Below are 17777 nucleotides of genomic sequence, written 5' to 3'. Positions count from 1 at the left end.
TATTTATCTATACTTCTATACTAATTCACCTTAGTTGAACATTTCCAGTGAATTCCAAACATAAACAAATGATCATTAATAACTGATTTTGACAGGCCTTTGACTATCTTCAGCTTAATGTGCTTGTTTCTATGCAAAATGCTGTGAAACCCATGATCTCTTTAATCAACACTTAATCATAGCTTTTCAACTTTTAAACTGATTATGTTATGTGCTGTGTAATTATCTGAGGACTAATTTAGCTAATCTGTATGAAATATTTAAGCAATTGTTTATTAAACAAAACTTTTTAATTTGTTATTAATGAGGCACAATCGTGTGTAAGAATGTCACATTGGAACAAGTGATGCACATTAGCATCAGCCTCTGTGCGATGACGTTAAGTGCGTTCCAAATGATGCTTATTTTCAGCGTTATTATTCGCATGATCACTTCCGAATGAAACGGTCCCTTTCACTGGGCTCATTGCATTTGGGATTGACTTATTCATGGAGAATACATGTGACGCTGCCTTAGAATTTGGTCAAAGCGAGATATCTAATGAGGCAGAATAATTGTGCTTCCTACTGTTTGGAACTGCCTTCACGTGGGGATGATGCCTCAGTGTGCTGTCGAGATGGGCAGATCACTAGGGTTTGGCACAGAACTGCTGACTGCAGAGATGCTGAATATGAAGTGGAGAGTAGAAATGACTACAGCAATAAGCATCACACTTGTTTTTCTGCTGTCTTTCAGTGACCCCGCTGACCCTGTCACTCTGAGCACAAATACATGAGGAAACACATTCAAAGGGATAAATCACCCAAAAATTAATATTCTGTCATCAATTACTCAATACTTGATGCTCACTTTTTAATTTTAATCATATATATATATAGTGTGACACTTATTCTGAAACATATGTTCATTCAAAAAGATAAAAGATGAGTGAGGTCAACTATGCACACTTACAGCCATATACAGCATTCAATATAAACACCATGACGTAAACATTGTCATAATTCATCAACAGTACATCAAAAGCGATCACTTGACATTAATGCACAGTATTCATTGATTGTGATCTGCTCTGAAACTGTGAGTTTGTAGAACAAGCAACAGTGCTGCGTTTTTACTTTGAAACATGCAACGCTCATATTTATCACATTTTGAAGTTGATCACATCAGGCCATATCACGATTACTGTTCTTCAATCTTCAATTTAAAGACTTCTTAAAATTATAATGAAGACATTTGTTTATCATTTAAGATATTTAAGACTTTATGACCTGATGTTTTTTATTACAATATATTATTTTTTTCTCATTTTTAGTTAAAAAGGCTTGCACTGTCGAGTCCTGCCATCATGTTCTTCCAAATCATCTTCAAAACATAAATGAAGATATTTTTTGACACATCATTTTTGTCCATCCATTCAAAGTCCACACGTCTCGATTACGACTGTAACCCTGGTTCCCTGAGAAAGGAACGAGACGCTGCATCAGATGTTGACGCTATGGGAACGCCTCAGCGCGATTGTGTCATGAAGTTGAACCCAGGAGGCTATAAAGGATACATCGCCAGCTTCTGAATGGCTGAAGGTTACAGTCGTAACCGAGACATTCCATTTCGAGGGAACTCCACGCTGCGTCAGATGTTGATGCTATGGGAACACCTTTGCATGATTGTGTCTGAAACACATGTGTAATCACTCACTGGCAAGACATCATTCCGTGACGCATGACGTCAAAACCAGGATGCTATAAAGGATACTTGGACCAAATTTTGCCAGCTCCTGATTGGCTGAAGGTTATTGTCGTAACCCAGACATTCCCTTTAGAGGAAACTCAATGCTGTGTCAGATGTTGATGCTATGGGAAAGTTAATACCCACTATGCTATACTGACAAGTGCCTGTCCTAGTGTGAATCATGGTGAGCACAAGCTTAGGTCATCAGCACTCGAGAACCTGGTGTGGAGTCATTGTCTAGGCTATAGAACCTTATAAAAGTGTTCGCAGAAGCCCAGCCCGCCGCATATATTTTTTATACACATTTCACTTTATATAATGAACAGATTTAATGTGGGATTTAATTCACATTTAAATACTGATCAACATACACACATCAAATATGGTCAACAGAAGCTCAACTGTACTTGAAGTATGAGAACCAATGAGGTTCATTCTCTAATCAAAACCCAGTATTGTACACTCTAAAAAATGCTGGGTTAAAAACAACCCAAGTTGGGTCGAAAATGGACAAACCCAGTGGTTGGGTTAAATGTTTGCCCAACCTGCTGGGTAGTTTTATTTAACTCAACTATTGTTTAAAAATTACTGTATTGCTTAATTAAAATGAACCCAAAGTATGTTGGAAATGAACATTTATTAATGTTCAATGAATAATTATTAAACAATAAACATTTATTAAATTGCTTATTAATACATTTATATTAATAAACTATTAAACTATTAAATTTATATTAATAAAATATTAAAGCTTATTAATAAACATTCACCTTTTGTCTATTATTGTTGCCTCTAATTGCATCTGGTTTTTAATTTCCCAACTATTTTGGGTTCATTTTAAGCTAGCCATATAGCAATTTTTAAACAATAGTTGGTTTAAATAAAACTACCCAGCAGGTTGGGCAAACATTTAACCCAACCGCTGGGTTAAAACAACCCAATCGCTGGGTTTGTCCAGTTTCAACCCAACTTGGGTTGTTTTTAACCCAGCATTTTTTAGAGTGAAGACTTAATAAGACAAAATCTCACTTTGGGAACATTTTGGGACTGCCTCAATTATAAAACCTATTTAATGCATTTTTACTGAAGTTTTCTATTATGCTCTAAAAAACAACCCAAGTTGGGTTGAAAATGGGCAAACTCAGTGATTGGGTTGTTTTAACCCAGTGGTTGGGTTAAGTTATAAGTTTAATGAATAATAATTAAACAATAAACATTTATTAAATTGCTTATTAATAAATGTTTACCTTTTGATTATTATTGTTGCCTCTAATTATGTGTCTGATTTTTAATTTCCAACAAATTTTGGGTTGATTTTAATCCAGACATATAGTCATTTTTAAACAATAGTTGAGTTCAATAAAACTGCCCAGCATGTTGGTCAAACATTTAACCCAACCGTTGGGTTAAAACAACCCAATCGCTGGGTTTGTCCATTTTCAACCCAACTTTTTAACCCAGCATTTTTTAGAGTGTATGATTAAGGTTGGATTAGTCTGCAGTCATAATTAGCTTTTCTCCGGTGTGTCCTCGTTCAGGAATAAAGATGTGTGTTATTTTGAGGGTTTATCCTGCATTTGAGATGATTGCAGTGTCTCAATTCTGTCTCTTGGCCAGTGGTTCCTGCTCACATCAGCATAAAAAATCTGCTCACTCAGAAATCAATAGCCACTGCAGCTTTAATAGAGCAGACACTTATGCAGAGAGAAAGATTGAACACAGTCAGCCGCCCCTGCTGCTGATGCACACAGAGCCGAGCAAAGGCCCTGAAACAAACCAGATATTCATCCCACTGCTGACGGAGTGTGATCAGGGTCTGTCTCAGGAGCCGTACGTGAGGAAGGACACCCGGCGGTACAGAGCAGGAGACGGCGTCGTACACGGATTCATTGCTCCGATGGGAAGGAGTTTAAAACACACCGCGCTGCTACAATAAACACCAGCTGGAATCCTTGAGAAAAGAGCTCTGTTTGAGAATGCTCCTAATCAAGTGTGCTGCACACGTCCTGAAAAGTGAAGTCAAAACGCTTTGATCGCCTCTGCCCTCTCCATGTAATCGAATGGGACGTGAGCCAAACAAAAAAAATCCAATTACACTTCAAATACATTTTTCCAAAGATGGTGTCTGGTTTCACGCTGACGTATGTTCAAGTGTTTGTTTTTCCGGTAATTTGATTTTAGGTTGTTATTTGATGCTATACAACCGAGGTGTGACATCATGATTGACAGCTGTGTTTGCGAGTGAGTCTGCGGGAGCAGGAGTGTGGGCGGGACCTTAAATCCACGGCTCCACCTCAGGATCACTACCGCGCAAAGACGGGCTCCAAATCGCCGCATGATGTCAACTGCCATTTCTAGGATATTTTGGCTTCATTTTTCTAATAGAAGGAAGTGGAGACACGTTGTCCATCTTTTTACAGACTATGGTACAAGTCCATGAGCAGAACTGTACTCTACTGTACTGTATATTTCACTCTGCTAATGTCTGTGAAATAACCTGTATTTATTTTGGATTGACAGATATTCTAAAACACATTTCTGTTAATAGAGTGCTGCAGGGATGATGTATTTCTGTAGCTCAAGATATTTTCACATTTTATGTCAAAATTTTAGGGAAACTGCTTTTAAAGGGGACCTATAATGCCACTTTCACAAGATGTAATATCAGTCTCTGGTGTCTCCAGAATGTGTGTGTGAAGTTTCAGCTCAAAATCCCCCACAGATCATTTATTATAGCTTGTCAAATTTACCCCTATTTGAGTGTGAGCAAAAACACGCCGTTTTTGTGTGTGTCCCTTTAAATGCAAATGAGCTCCACTTTCCAGAAGAGGGCGGAGCTTTAACAGCTCAACAACAACAAAGCTGGAGAATCTCACGCAGCCAAAATGAGGATTGTCAGTAACGATGTTCAGCCTTACATTGTTCAACTTTAAGTGCTGAACAGGATATTTCTCACCCATCTCTTCTGGACACTTAGTTTTGTAAGTATTAATTTCTTTCTCAGAAGTATTTTTAAATTATGTAGCTTTGTTTTTCTTGCTTACCTCACAGGACGTTCCATCATATCCGGGCGGACACCGGCACACCTCCACAGCACGAGCCTGTTCACCGCTGCGAGAGCCTTCGTCCGCCACACTCATGCTCACACTGCCCAACCTGAGAGTGTGTGTGTGTGTGTGTGTGTGTGTGTGTGTGAGAGAGAGAGAACATGCTCCAGTCACAACATGGCATATTGATATTAGGGCTGTCAATTGATTACAATGTGTAATTGTGATTAATCCCATCATTTAGCTGTAGCTAAATGCAGTAAGTTAATAACAGGCCTAGTGTAATAAATAGGTCTGATGCAAACACAACATGATACTATATAATATAATGAAGTAATACAGAAGTTTCCTCACACAGCAGCGCTCTGCTGGTGTTCACAATGATGTTCCTGCGGTAAGAGTGTGTGCACTGCAATGAAGATTAAAAGATTTTCCAGCCAGCGTTTTGTTTTTAAAGTGTTAGTTCACCCAAAAATGAAAATAATGTCATTAATTACTCTCCCTCATGTCGTTCCACACCCATAAGACCTTCGTTCATCTTCAGAACACATATTAAGATATTTTTGATGAAATCCGATGGCTCAGTGAGGCCTGAGCAATGACATTTCCTCTCTCAAGATCCATTAATGTACTAAAAACATATTTAATATTAATATTATAAAGCCACAAGAATATTTTTGGTGCACCAAAAAAACAAAATAACGACTTATATAGTGATGGCTGATTTCAAAACACTGCTTCAGGAAGCTTCGGAGCGTTATGAATCTTTTGTGTCGAATCAGCGGTTCGGAGTGCCAAAGTCACGTGATTTCAGCAGTTTGACACGCGATCCGAATCATGATTCGACACGCTGATTCATAACACTCTGAAGCTTCCTGAAGCAGTGTTTTGAAATCGGCCATCACTATATAAGTCGTTATTTTGTTTTTTTGGCGCACCAAAAATATTCTCGTCTCTTTATAATATTAATATTGAACCACTGTACTCACATGAACTGATTTAAATATGTTTTTAGTACATTAATGGATCTTGAGAGAGGAAATGTCATTGCTGGCTATGCAGACCTCACTGAGCCATCGGATTTCATCAAAAATATCTTAATTTGTGTTCTGAAGATGAACGAAGGTCTTACGGGTGTGGAACGACATGAGTTTTTGGGTGAACTAACGCTTTAAGTTGCCAGCCAGAGCCACCATTTTTGATCATATTCACAAAACTTTCATGGTCCCCAGAATATTTCGTTGTATGAATATTTAAACAGTCAGTACATCAACAGAAAACCATTTTATTCTAGCTTCTTTCATTTTTTTTGTTTTTATCAACACTTAAATTTGGGTAATCAAAAAAAAAAAAAAAAAAAGCTGAGAGAAGAAGAAGGCTTCGTCCAGAACACAGATGGAGTAGATCGAGTCCATCAACACCTCAAATCTTCAGTTGTTTCCTCTTCATGGGTTCAACATTTTATTCAGTAATGTTATATATATGCTGCTGAATGTTTGATGATCACATTATTTTACATATGCGTCAGCAATGCTTCTATTGCTTGTTTCTGCTTCTTCTTCGCCTGTGTTTTGATCCGGAGATTCTGCACTCTTTCAGAAGATGCGTGATAGCGCCCCCTACAATATAACTGTGAAAACATGGACTGGCGTAAAATTCTGTCAATAGTGGGAAGTGTTGTGTCATAAATGATGGAAAAACTCATCAGTGGCGTGGGAGAAGTTAAATTTCACCATACAAAGACTTAAATGACTTGACTGTAGTTAAACATCTCATCTGAGTGATTCATGAATAAACTGTGAAAGAGACACTTGAACTGCAGCTTTGATTGGTTTCAATCAGCTCTGAAAGGTCAGATCAGTTCTGATTGAAAATAACACAGAAAAGAATGAGTTATGAGACAGATAACATGTTCAGTTAATCACATGTTACCATCTTTGGTCTATGGCCATTCAAGCTATTTTCCATCAAGTTCAGTTTCCCGGAGAAAGTCAGAAACATTAGGATTTACACTGCAGGCTCATATTAATGGCAGGAGTGATTATAGGACATTCATTGATTATAGAGAATAACCTCATATTACTCATTTATCCTCATGCTGCTCCAAACACATATGACTTTCTTTCTTCAGTGAAACACAAAATAGGAGAAAAGAAAATTCTGGCCATGCATAAGAAAAATTAATGAAGACCTGAGCTGTCAAGCTCCAAAATGACAAAATAATAATAATATATAAAGGTAGTCTGACTCTGAAAACTGTAAAGCGCTTTTGCATGGAAAAGAGAGACCAGAACAACACAGAACAATATACCACAGGTTTGAAATGACACGAGGGTGAGTAAATGAAGACAGAATGATCATTTCATGTTGTATCTTCTTGTGATATATGGTGACCTATGCTGTGTGTGTGTGTGAATCCTGCAGTAGTGAAGCAGACCTGTAGATGGCGCTGTGTTCCTGAACGTAGGAGGCCCGGAGGAGCAGACGCTCAATGTTGTTGAGGACGGCGTGGAAGTCTCTCTTACTGACGGCCAGTCCTGAGGCGTGATGCTGAAAGCTTTCCGGCAGCAGATCTATCCTGCGCTCGGCTGTGGAGAACGGATACAGCGCGAGCCCGGAGCTGCTGTCAATCAATCTCAGCCCACCGCCCTGAAGAGAGAGGGAACATGTCAGACGTTCCTCCTGTCCGTCAACACATCAGATGCAAAATAGCTGTCGCTCTCTAAATGATACACTGGCAAAAGAACAAAGAAACTGTGCCATTTATACGTTTACTTCGCTTTAATTTGTCCTCATAATTGAGTTGATAACAAAACCTCCCTTTCAAGACATGTAGTCTGTCATAATTATAATCAGATTTATATACAAACAATAGAAGTCTTTGGAATGCTCTCAAACTAAGTAAACGTGTGTGTGTGTGTGTGTGTATTCAGTTCCTATGCTGACATTGAGTTAATCTTCTGTCCTTTGTAGATTTGAAGGAAATGTTAGTGTGTTGTGAGGCTGCATGTGTGTGTCTGTTTGCATGTGTTGAGGTGTGTGTGTGTGTGTGTGCTCATGTGTGTATGACAGGTAATTATTGTTCGTTAAGCCCTGTTTTGCATGTGCATACCTCATTAACTCTGTGCAAATAGAGAGTCCGGCACCCATAAATCCTCAATCTTCTAGCGGTGTGTGTGTTTGTGCATGTGCATGTCAATAAAGCCTGATTTTCTCAGCAGTCAGTGTGGTTGGGTGGTAAATAAACGAGCTGAATGAATCGCGTCCCATAATGCTCTAGGATGAGTCCACTAACAGTGTCAGAGCTGAGATATATGGGTTACCTGTTATTGCATCAATGCACACACACACACACACACACACACACACACACACACAATTCTTCACAATTTATTAAACATAATTTTCTCCTTCCATCAAAACAATCTCATCTTTTTTGCGCACATCACATGCCTCTTCATAAATCACCCTATTCTCCACACATTCACACACACACACACAATGTTGGGTTTTCATGTTTTATGGGGACATTTCAAGATTTTGAGGTCAAAATTTGGAGTACATTATACAAGAAAATACTACTTCTTTATGTAACACTTTAGTATGGGGAACACATATCCACTATTAACTATGACTATTGCCTCAATAAACTCCTAATTACTGCTTATTAACAGTTAGTAAGGTAGGTGTTAAGTTTAGGTATTGGGAAGGATTGAGGGATATAGAATATAACCATGCAGAATAAGGCATTAATATGTGCTTTATATGTACTAATAAACAGCCAAATATGCAAGATAATAAGCAACTAGTTAAAAGTGAGAATTGTACACCTTTCTAAAGTGTTGCCCTTCTCTCTTTCTTTCAAAATGTCACATTTGATTCAATGTGGATTCAATATTTGCAATAATAATAATATTATATATACATATATATGTACAACAGTTCTACACGGCTGAGAGCAGTGTGATATTAGTGATCTAGTTACTTAGTAACGCGTTACACTCAACACTGTATGTGACTCATATTTATTCATAGTGCCTATTTTACAATTTGTTTAGATGTTTTCAGAGATGCGAGCTCCAGGCGGTCAGCGGTCGTTCAGTGCTCGAGTACCCGCTGAGAACAGCTTCATCTCGGCCAGTGCTTTGGTGATTTGCCGCTGACTCTTATAATGGTTAAACATGAGATATAATTCATTTTGGGTACATAAAATACCCAATTTGGTATTAATCTATTGCTTGTTCCTGAGCAAATCAAATTAGGCTATGTTAAATATCGTTAGTCATTTTTTGGCCAAATTGTGATATCTGCCTTTGAAATATGATCTGGGCAATTATGCTATGAGGCTAACGATATGATAATTTAATATTAAGGCTATATTTAACTTACATCTTGCAGAGCACTGCTTTTGTATGTTTGACTGAATTGTACAAATGTGTTTATTTCCTATTGTCATGTATAATGGCTATTGTTGTTAATATAAATATTGTAAATTATATTAAAAAACGAAACTTTCATTTATTCTAGATTCCCTACATGTAAAGTAAAACATTTCAAAAGGTTTTTTTTTTTTTTTTTTTTTAATTTGTTGATTAGAGCGTACAGCTCATGAATGTCCAAAATCCAGTATCTCAAAATATTAGAATATTTACATTTGAGTTTCATTAAATGACCATCCCTACAGTATAAATTCCGGGTATCTCTTGTTCTTTGAAACCACACTAATGGGGAAGACTGCTGACTTGGCAATGGTCCAGGAGACAATCATTGACACCCTCCACAAAGAGAGTAAGTCATGGAGTAAGATGGTCATTACTGAAGGTGCACAAGCAACAGGGATGACCACAAGCTTGAGAATACTGTCAAGTAAAGGCGATCAAACACTTGGGAGAGCTTCACAATGAGTCAAATGAAGCCGGAGTCAGCGCATCAAGAGCCACCACACTCAGATATCTTCAGGAAAAGGACTACCAAGCCACTCTGAAACAGAAACAACGTCAGAAGCATCTTACCTGGGCTAAGGAGAAAAAGAACTGGACAGTGAACAGTGGTCGAAAGTCCTCTTTTCAGATAAAAGTAAATTTTGCATTTCATGTTGAAATCATGGTCCCAGAGTCTGAAGGAAGACTGGAGAGGCACAGAATCCAAGCTGCTTGAAGTCTAGTGGGAAGTTTCTGAAGTTAGTAATGATTTGGGGGGGCGTGACGTCTGCTGGTGTTGGTCCATTGTGTTTTATCAAGTGCAAAGTCAATGCAGCCATCTTCCAGGAGATTTTGGAGCACTTTATGCTTCCATCTGCTGACAAGCTTTATGGAGATGCTGATTTCCTTTTCCAGCAGGACTTTAGCACCTGCCCACAGTGCAAAAACCACTTCCAAGTGGTTTGCTGACCATGATATTACTGTGCTTTATTGGCCAGCCAACATGCCTGACCCCTGAATCTATGGGATATTTTCAAGAGAAAGATGAGAAACAGTCGATCCAACAATATACAGATGATCTGAAGGCTCAATAGTGCCTCAGCAGTGCCACAGGCTGATCACTTCCATGCCACACTTCACTGATGCTGTAATTTGTGCTAGGAGCAAGTCATTTGCTGTAATATGTGCTGCCAACCAAGTATTGAGTGCACAAATGAACATACTTTAAAGAACTTGAACTTTTCTGTTTTGAAAATCCATTTTTTGATTGATCTTAGGAAATATTCTAATATTTTGAGATATTGGATTTTGCACTTTCATGAGATTGTACGCTCTAATCATCAAAATTAAAAAAAAAAAAAAAAAAACTTTTGAAATGTTTTACTTTACATGTAGGGAATCTAGAATATATGAAAGTTTAATTTTTAAAAATAATTTACAATAAAAAATGAACTTTTTCACGATATTCTAATTATATGACCAGCACCTGTAAATAATATGTTGCATTTGGTATTGAGAAAGGGTCCATTAGTGCATAACATGGATTGAGTGAAATTTACATCAATACGCCATTAGATGACAGCAAACTACGAGTGAATGAGTCAGTGCAAGAGACTTTTAAATTGAAAGGGACTTTTGTAAACAAAGGACATTGTTTTAGCGCTGTATGTTATGGAAAATTACCTTAACTTTAAAAAGCACAAATACAAAGATTGCTTTCTTTAGCGGACATTCAAACTGACTTTTATAACGGATATAATATTATGGACATCAACCTGAAGAATGAATGTTATATCAGACACAAGTAATGCTCGCTCATGTGATCTCTCTCTCTCTCTCTCTTCAATGAAGTGACTTAATGTTCATTCGTTACTAGTTCTAAAGTGACATTTTATAATCAGTAACGGAGGCTTGGTCAAACTGTCAGCATGAGATTTGAATCCGTGGCGGAAGTTCTGCACAAAAGAAGGTTTTAAAGACACTCCGTTGTTGTTTCTTATTTATTTACACACTCGTGCCATTGAACTGTTGTATAAACGCAATATTATACATGTAGCTGTGCGATATGGCTGTATATCAGCACTGTGAATAACTATGGCCGAATCACAGCCGTGCTGATATACAGCCATATCGCATGGCTACTCGTGTGATATTGCTCATATATATACATATATAAATAATGCAAATGAGCTCTAACCGTGATGAAAAGTAAATGACGATAATGAGGGTTGAAGCTTTACTCTGTAGGACAGTCACACTGATTTACATGGAGTTGAGACTAAAAAAGCATTCTTCCAAAAAAGAAAAAACATTCTTTAACACAGCATGAATAAACCAAATATTATGAGAGTGCTTTTCTCTGGAGACTAAATAAAAAAAGAACATGACTTGCGTCGGCTGAGCTAAACAAATTCTTGCTTGCACACAAGCAGGTATGTGAACACACACTCATTTACACACATGCAGACGTAAGCGTTCTGAGAGCTCGTGAAAACGCTCGCACAAACATAAACACACCGGTGCGTGTATACAAACACACTCGCAGACATAAACAGCTTCAGTCCGGTTACACATCGACGCTATCATTCTGACCAATTCTAGACCAAACAAAGAGGGCCACGCTGTGCTCTGGACGCCCACATGACTGAATAGATGAGCCGAGGTGTTAGTGAATGGCAGGATTGTGCGGCCAAGCTCAGGTAATGGGATCTCTGGGTAAAGGTGAGGTCATTTAGCCTCGAACACGCTGTTACAGTACAAACCCTGTGGCGTCTTGCATTTCAAAGCATCCAAAGGCTAAATTAAATATTGCAATGGTTTCTTTTATGTTAGAACATATTCTTCACACAAATACATTCATTTGATATGATGCTTGCATATTACAATGTATTCATTCCCTTTTTTTTGTGCAGAAATTGCTGTTTTGACATAACAAGCTTTTAATGAAATTTTTGGAGAGGAAGTTTCTGTTTAGTTTTGAGGCCTAAAGGTTGGGAAAGTCATGTTTCACAATGAATCGCAACAGCACTGAGTTTTAATTTATTTCATTCCATCCTATCAAACCCAGCGCGAATGTGTTTGCGGTTAGACGTACCTCTATGATGACATCAGGAGCGCTGATGATGCGAACCGGGTCGTCTCTGCTCTCGGTGTCATAAGAGAGCGTATACTCCAGCCTGCCTCCATACGCCAAGAGCTGCAGACGCAAACACACACAAACAGGAGCGAGGGTCAGCAAACGTGTCTGTTTTCAAGAAAAGGTTGAAAACGAGTTCAACACGCAGTGATTATTGATGAAGCCACACACACACACACACACACACACATCTCTGAACAAAGCAGAGCGCTTTCTCCTCTCCAGGTCTTTCCTGTTATTGGGTAATGTTAGGCCGCGGGGCAGATCAGTACAGCTAAATCAGTCCAGCACACCGAGGGATGAACTGAAGCCTCGCTGGGGAGAACAACACTTCACCCTGTGTTTTTGCATCCAATCCTGGCTTTTATTCACACACGCACGCCCACACACACATGCATACTCCTACACGCTCCTACACTTCAACTGCAAATGAATCTCCCCAGATTCGGCAGGGTTTACTGCGGCGAGTAGAGGTCAGAGCTCATCTCTCCAACACAACCCAGACTCATCCGGCATTCACGTCGAGAGCTACTCAAAGCAAACATCAAAATGTCCTGCTTGTTCCACTTTTATATGTTCTGACTGCTCATGTCTAAAGGAAGGAGGGAGACGTTTGTCTCCAGACCGACACGTGAAAAAACTATTGATTTTTCAGCACTGCGGCTGTCCGGCCAGCCAGAAATGACATTTGGGCGAATTGCCCAAGAAATGCCATATTTCACGCCAAAATCAATAGGAACAATAAGAAATGATGTTTCGCTTACACAAAATGAAGCCTATTTAAGGGCCATTAAGATTTTTCTGTATTGTGACTATTAAGTGCATTTCCTACCAAATTAAATACACAAATATATTTTATATACACCACTTTGCAAAACTTTTTGGGGTTAGTAAGATTTTTTTAAAAGAAATTAGTACTTTTATTCATTAAAGATGCATTAAGTTGATCAAAAGTGACAGTAAAGACAATGTAAAATGTTACAAAATATTTGCATTTCAAATAAATTCTGTTCTTTTGAACTTTCTATTCATCAAAGAATCCTGAAAAATATGTATATTTTTGTTTCCACAAAAATATGAACTGTTTTCAACATTGATAATAATCATAAATGTTTCTTGAGCATCAAATCATCATATTAGAATGATTTCTGAAGGATCATGTGACACTGAAGACTGGAGTAATGATGATGAAAATTCAGGAATAAATGACACTTTACTATATATTCACATAGAAAACAGCTGATTTACATTGGAATAATATTTCACTGTTTTACTGTATTTTTGATCATATAAATGCAGGTTTGGTGAGCAGAAGAGTTTCTTTCAAAAACATTTAATAAACTTTACCAAGCCCAAACTTTTGAACAGTAGTGTAGGCCTATATATAGATGCAATGAGAAATTATGTTTTGCTTAAACAGAATGAAACCTCATTTAAGGAACATGAAGATTTTCTGTTTCTTGACATTATTTTCACAACAATTAAGCAGATTTCCCCCACTATAATATAATGTAATGCCACTAATGTGGTGCCACCTGGGTTAACAAACACTATTCCTGCTATCAGTCGAGCTCTTCAGCTCTGTGTTCAGGAATCACTTCATTCTGAGCAGCAGAAATCAATCACGCTCGGGTCAACAGAGTCGTTTGTTTAGTTAGCTGAAGTCACTTAAAAACGTGTATTAATTCACATAAATTTAGTCATTTAATAGGAATGTAATAACAACTTCCTCTTGCCATTAAATCATTAGTTCACTTTCAAATTAAATTTTCCTTATAATTTACTCACCCTCATGTCATCCAAGATGTTCATGTCTTTCTTTCTTCAGTGGAAAAGAAATGAAGGTTTTTGAGGAAATCATTCCAGGATTTTTCTCCATATAGTGGACTTCACTGGGGTTCAACGGGTTGAAGGTCCAAATGTCAGTTTCAGTGCAGCTTCAAAGAGCTCTACATGATCCCAGACGAGGAATAAGAGTCTTATCTAGAGAAACCATTGGACATTTTCTAAAAAAATAAACATTATATACTTTTTAACCACAAATGCTCATCTTGCACTGCTCTGTGATGCTCCACGCATGACGTAATCATGTTGGAAAGTTCACGCGTGACATAGGCGGAAGTACCGATCCAGTGTTTACAAAGCGAACGTCAAAGACTAAGTCAAACGACCTTTACAAAAAAAGGTAAAACAACGATGTTGGACGATTTTGAAGTTGGAGGAGAAAATGAGATGGAGTTTTTCGCCTACGTCACGTGTGATCTTTCCAACATGATTACGTCATGCGTGGAGCATCACAGAGCAGTGCAAGACGAGCATTTGTGGTTAAAAAGCATATAATGTTTATTTTTTTATTAAATGTCCGATGGTTTCTCTAGATAAGACTCTTATTCCTCGTCTGGGATCATGTAGAGCTCTTTGAAGCTGCACTGAAACTGACATTTGGACCTTCAACCCGTTGAACCCCAGTGAAGTCCACTATATGGAGAAAATCCTGGAATGATTTCCTCAAAAACCTTCATTTCTTTTCGACTGAAGAAAGAAAGACATGAACATCTTGGATGACATGAGGGTGAGTAAATTATCAGGAAATTTGAATTCTTTAGTGAACTAATCCTTTAAGAGGTCTAGTGAAGTTGATGAATTGGGAAAAAGACCTGTGGTAGTCTTGTGGTATGAGATGAAAATGCTGTGCAAGGTTCTTATTGTTCTCATTGGTACTTCAAAGAACATCATGCTAATAATATGCTGCGTTGTAGAAAACAAGTCCAAAAAACAATGGCACTTCTTTATAGTCAGTAACCTAAATATAGTCAAAACCCAAATACTATGACTGAGCATGAACGCAGATGTAGACTCAATGGGAAAAATGAACAGAGAGAGTGAGAGTGAAAATCAGAGCATCACCGTCGCAGCTTCTTACAGGAAATGAGAAACAGGCCGTCCGCCAGGCGTCTTCAAACTAAAGACAAGCAACTCCAGAGCTTTCTGCCCTCCAACCTCTGCTGTGACCTCTCTCTCTCCATGAAATCAACCCCGCTACGCCCTGCTAACCCCCGCGTCTCAGCCCGTTTATTTTAATATCCACCAGTACGAGTCTGATATGACAGAGCCCACCTACAGAGACACAAACAGAGCTGGGTTTGCTTGTGTTGAGCTGGTGACATCCAGTTCAAAAGGCAACACACATCTGGACAGAGCTGAGATACAATCAGAGAGAGGAGGAGAAAGGAACATAAACACACACACACACACACACAGTAACTCATACCATGTGTGAATGCCAAAGACCAGTAAAACTGCAGGCAGATCTGTTGAGACTAATGACAGCACACAACTGAGGATCGACTTGAATCGGGACACACCCCTCAGATCGCTGGAGGTTGCAAATCGGGCTTAAACCACACCAAAAATCTGATTTTGGGAATATTACATGTGAAAAAAAATATTTCCAAGAAAAGCACTGTACAGTATGTTTTTTCACAATCTCACCACGTGAAACAGCGCTCTCTGTGTGAAATCTGAGCGCGAATGTTGTAAAGACCCTCAATTTCCAGGTAATGTGTACTTTCTCCACAGCAATTTAAACTCTCAGTGGAAAAGCGTCTGAAAGTCTCTGCAGAAGTGAGCGTGAGCTGGTCTCTCAGTTAACATTGTCTTACCAAAAGAAGTCTGTTGCCATAGAGACAAACTGTATTTCCAGACACCTCATCAGATACGCAGATACTCGATTTAAAGAGCAAATTCATATGAACCTGTAGGATCCAGCATTTAAGACAATAAAACTTCACATAACCACTAAAATGTCTACTAATGTGTGTTGAAGCGTGGCGTGCATGACTCTGACGGCCTTTTTAAGGGAAATCGTTAAATGTTCCAGTGTTAAAAACAGCCACAAAACTGATCAGTCTTTCTGCATTACTGCAAATATAACAGTGAATCTCATGAAGAAGAGTCATATTACACCACAACAGTAAAGTAAGAGGTTATATATTTTGCATAAAGAACATAAAGTGCTTTTTTTTTTTTCTTTATGGTAATGTGAATTTGTATTGATCAAATAATCTCACAATGCAAGTAACCTTGATAATCCTAAAAAAAATATATATATATGCTTTAAGAGAATTATTATTGTTTTCTGGGTAAAATATGACCTGTATGTTGCGAAACGTTTGTCAACCTGATGAATCCTTCATTTAAAACTTTAAAAGTCAATTCAATGTACAGCCTGATATAAACCTGTTAGATGAGTGCGGACAGTGTTAATGGCATCATTAGCAGCGGAGAGAGTTCAGAGGTCAAAGAAGTTTAACAGATCAGGGTTTATTCCCACACCACACATCTGAATATTCAGGAAAATCAGATGCATATTCATCTTGATCAGTGTGTGTGTGTGTGTGTGTGTGTGTGTGTCAGTCAGCAGAGAGTTACATGTGTGGAAAAGAGCGTATGAATTGATGTTGACCACATTTACAGTGCTTTCTTAGTATGTATTCCTAGTCTTTATTCCATAAAATGCATGTTTCAGTATGACTGAGGATGAGTTAAGTGCTTCTTCGGCTGTTTTCTGAAAGGTCTCAACACATCTGCGCATGTTTAAACAGGAATAAACACAAAAACACGTTCGGTTTAAACGGCAGTTTATTCACATCACAGCACTAGTTGAAGTTAATCTTTGAAGGTCTTTGAATTTTGCCTTGCAATTCTGTAATCGAAGCTTTCTGTAATCCCATGTTACACATCAGTCAATCCCACACCGGCTAAACACCCTCGGATACATATATATATATCAGTGTCTGAAATAAAATGGTGTTTCTCAGACAGATCAGTGCTGTATACTCATCTGATTTCATTTTTCATACTCTCATTAAGCGCATCTTTAAAGTCCCCGGCTCTCTCTCTCTGCAGACAGTAAAGTTAAATCAAGGGCAAATGAAAGGCTAAACGAGCCTGTAACATAACGATGATGAATTATGTCTGTATTATGGTCATGTGACGGGCATCATTACAGCACATTATACGTCAGCATAGTGTGCAGATTAATACTAACACACACACACACACACAGACTCACTTTCTTGCGCAGGTACGCAGACGGGGCGCTCCAGTAGTAGGGTGCTGTCAGGTGAGTCTGAGCATCTGATTGGCTCACGGTGAGCTGATGGGCCGTCTCTCTACTCGGCACCGCCCACACAAGCCCCTCCCCATCCGCTCCTGTCAGAAACCATCCGGACATATCCGTCACCTGCAGACAAACAAACCAAAACACACAGATTTATGAGACCGATGTGAGTGTAGGGGCAGTAATGAATTGTCGTCATATGCAAATAACAAAAGTTTTCAAAGTTTAAATTCAGGAGTTCTTATTAGCTATATAAATCAATATTCTTGCATGCTAGATTAAATAATTAAAATGGGCTTCATTTGCTTTATGTGAAATCTGAG

At 38.4% G+C, this 17777-nt stretch overlaps 1 protein-coding gene across 9 annotated transcripts in view; it reads right to left on the bottom strand.

Annotated features, from left to right (window-relative positions):
- lama2 (laminin, alpha 2) overlaps positions 1-17777 on the bottom strand; it is a 171309-nt gene that overhangs the window by 81948 nt on the left and 71584 nt on the right. For all 9 annotated transcript variants that reach the window (XM_048208189.1, XM_048208190.1, XM_048208191.1 and 6 more), the window contains exons 12-15: positions 17407-17577; positions 12291-12392; positions 7213-7424; positions 4773-4884 (exon numbers count right to left, since the gene is read on the bottom strand). In XM_048208189.1, coding sequence (XP_048064146.1) covers positions 4773-4884; positions 7213-7424; positions 12291-12392; positions 17407-17577 — 597 coding nt within the window. The remainder of the gene's footprint in view (positions 1-4772; positions 4885-7212; positions 7425-12290; positions 12393-17406; positions 17578-17777) is intronic.

Source organism: Megalobrama amblycephala, linkage group LG11 (genome assembly GCF_018812025.1).
Source record: "Megalobrama amblycephala isolate DHTTF-2021 linkage group LG11, ASM1881202v1, whole genome shotgun sequence".
Classification (NCBI taxonomy): domain Eukaryota; kingdom Metazoa; phylum Chordata; class Actinopteri; order Cypriniformes; family Xenocyprididae; genus Megalobrama; species Megalobrama amblycephala.
This window is presented reverse-complemented; position numbering and strand designations above follow the sequence as displayed.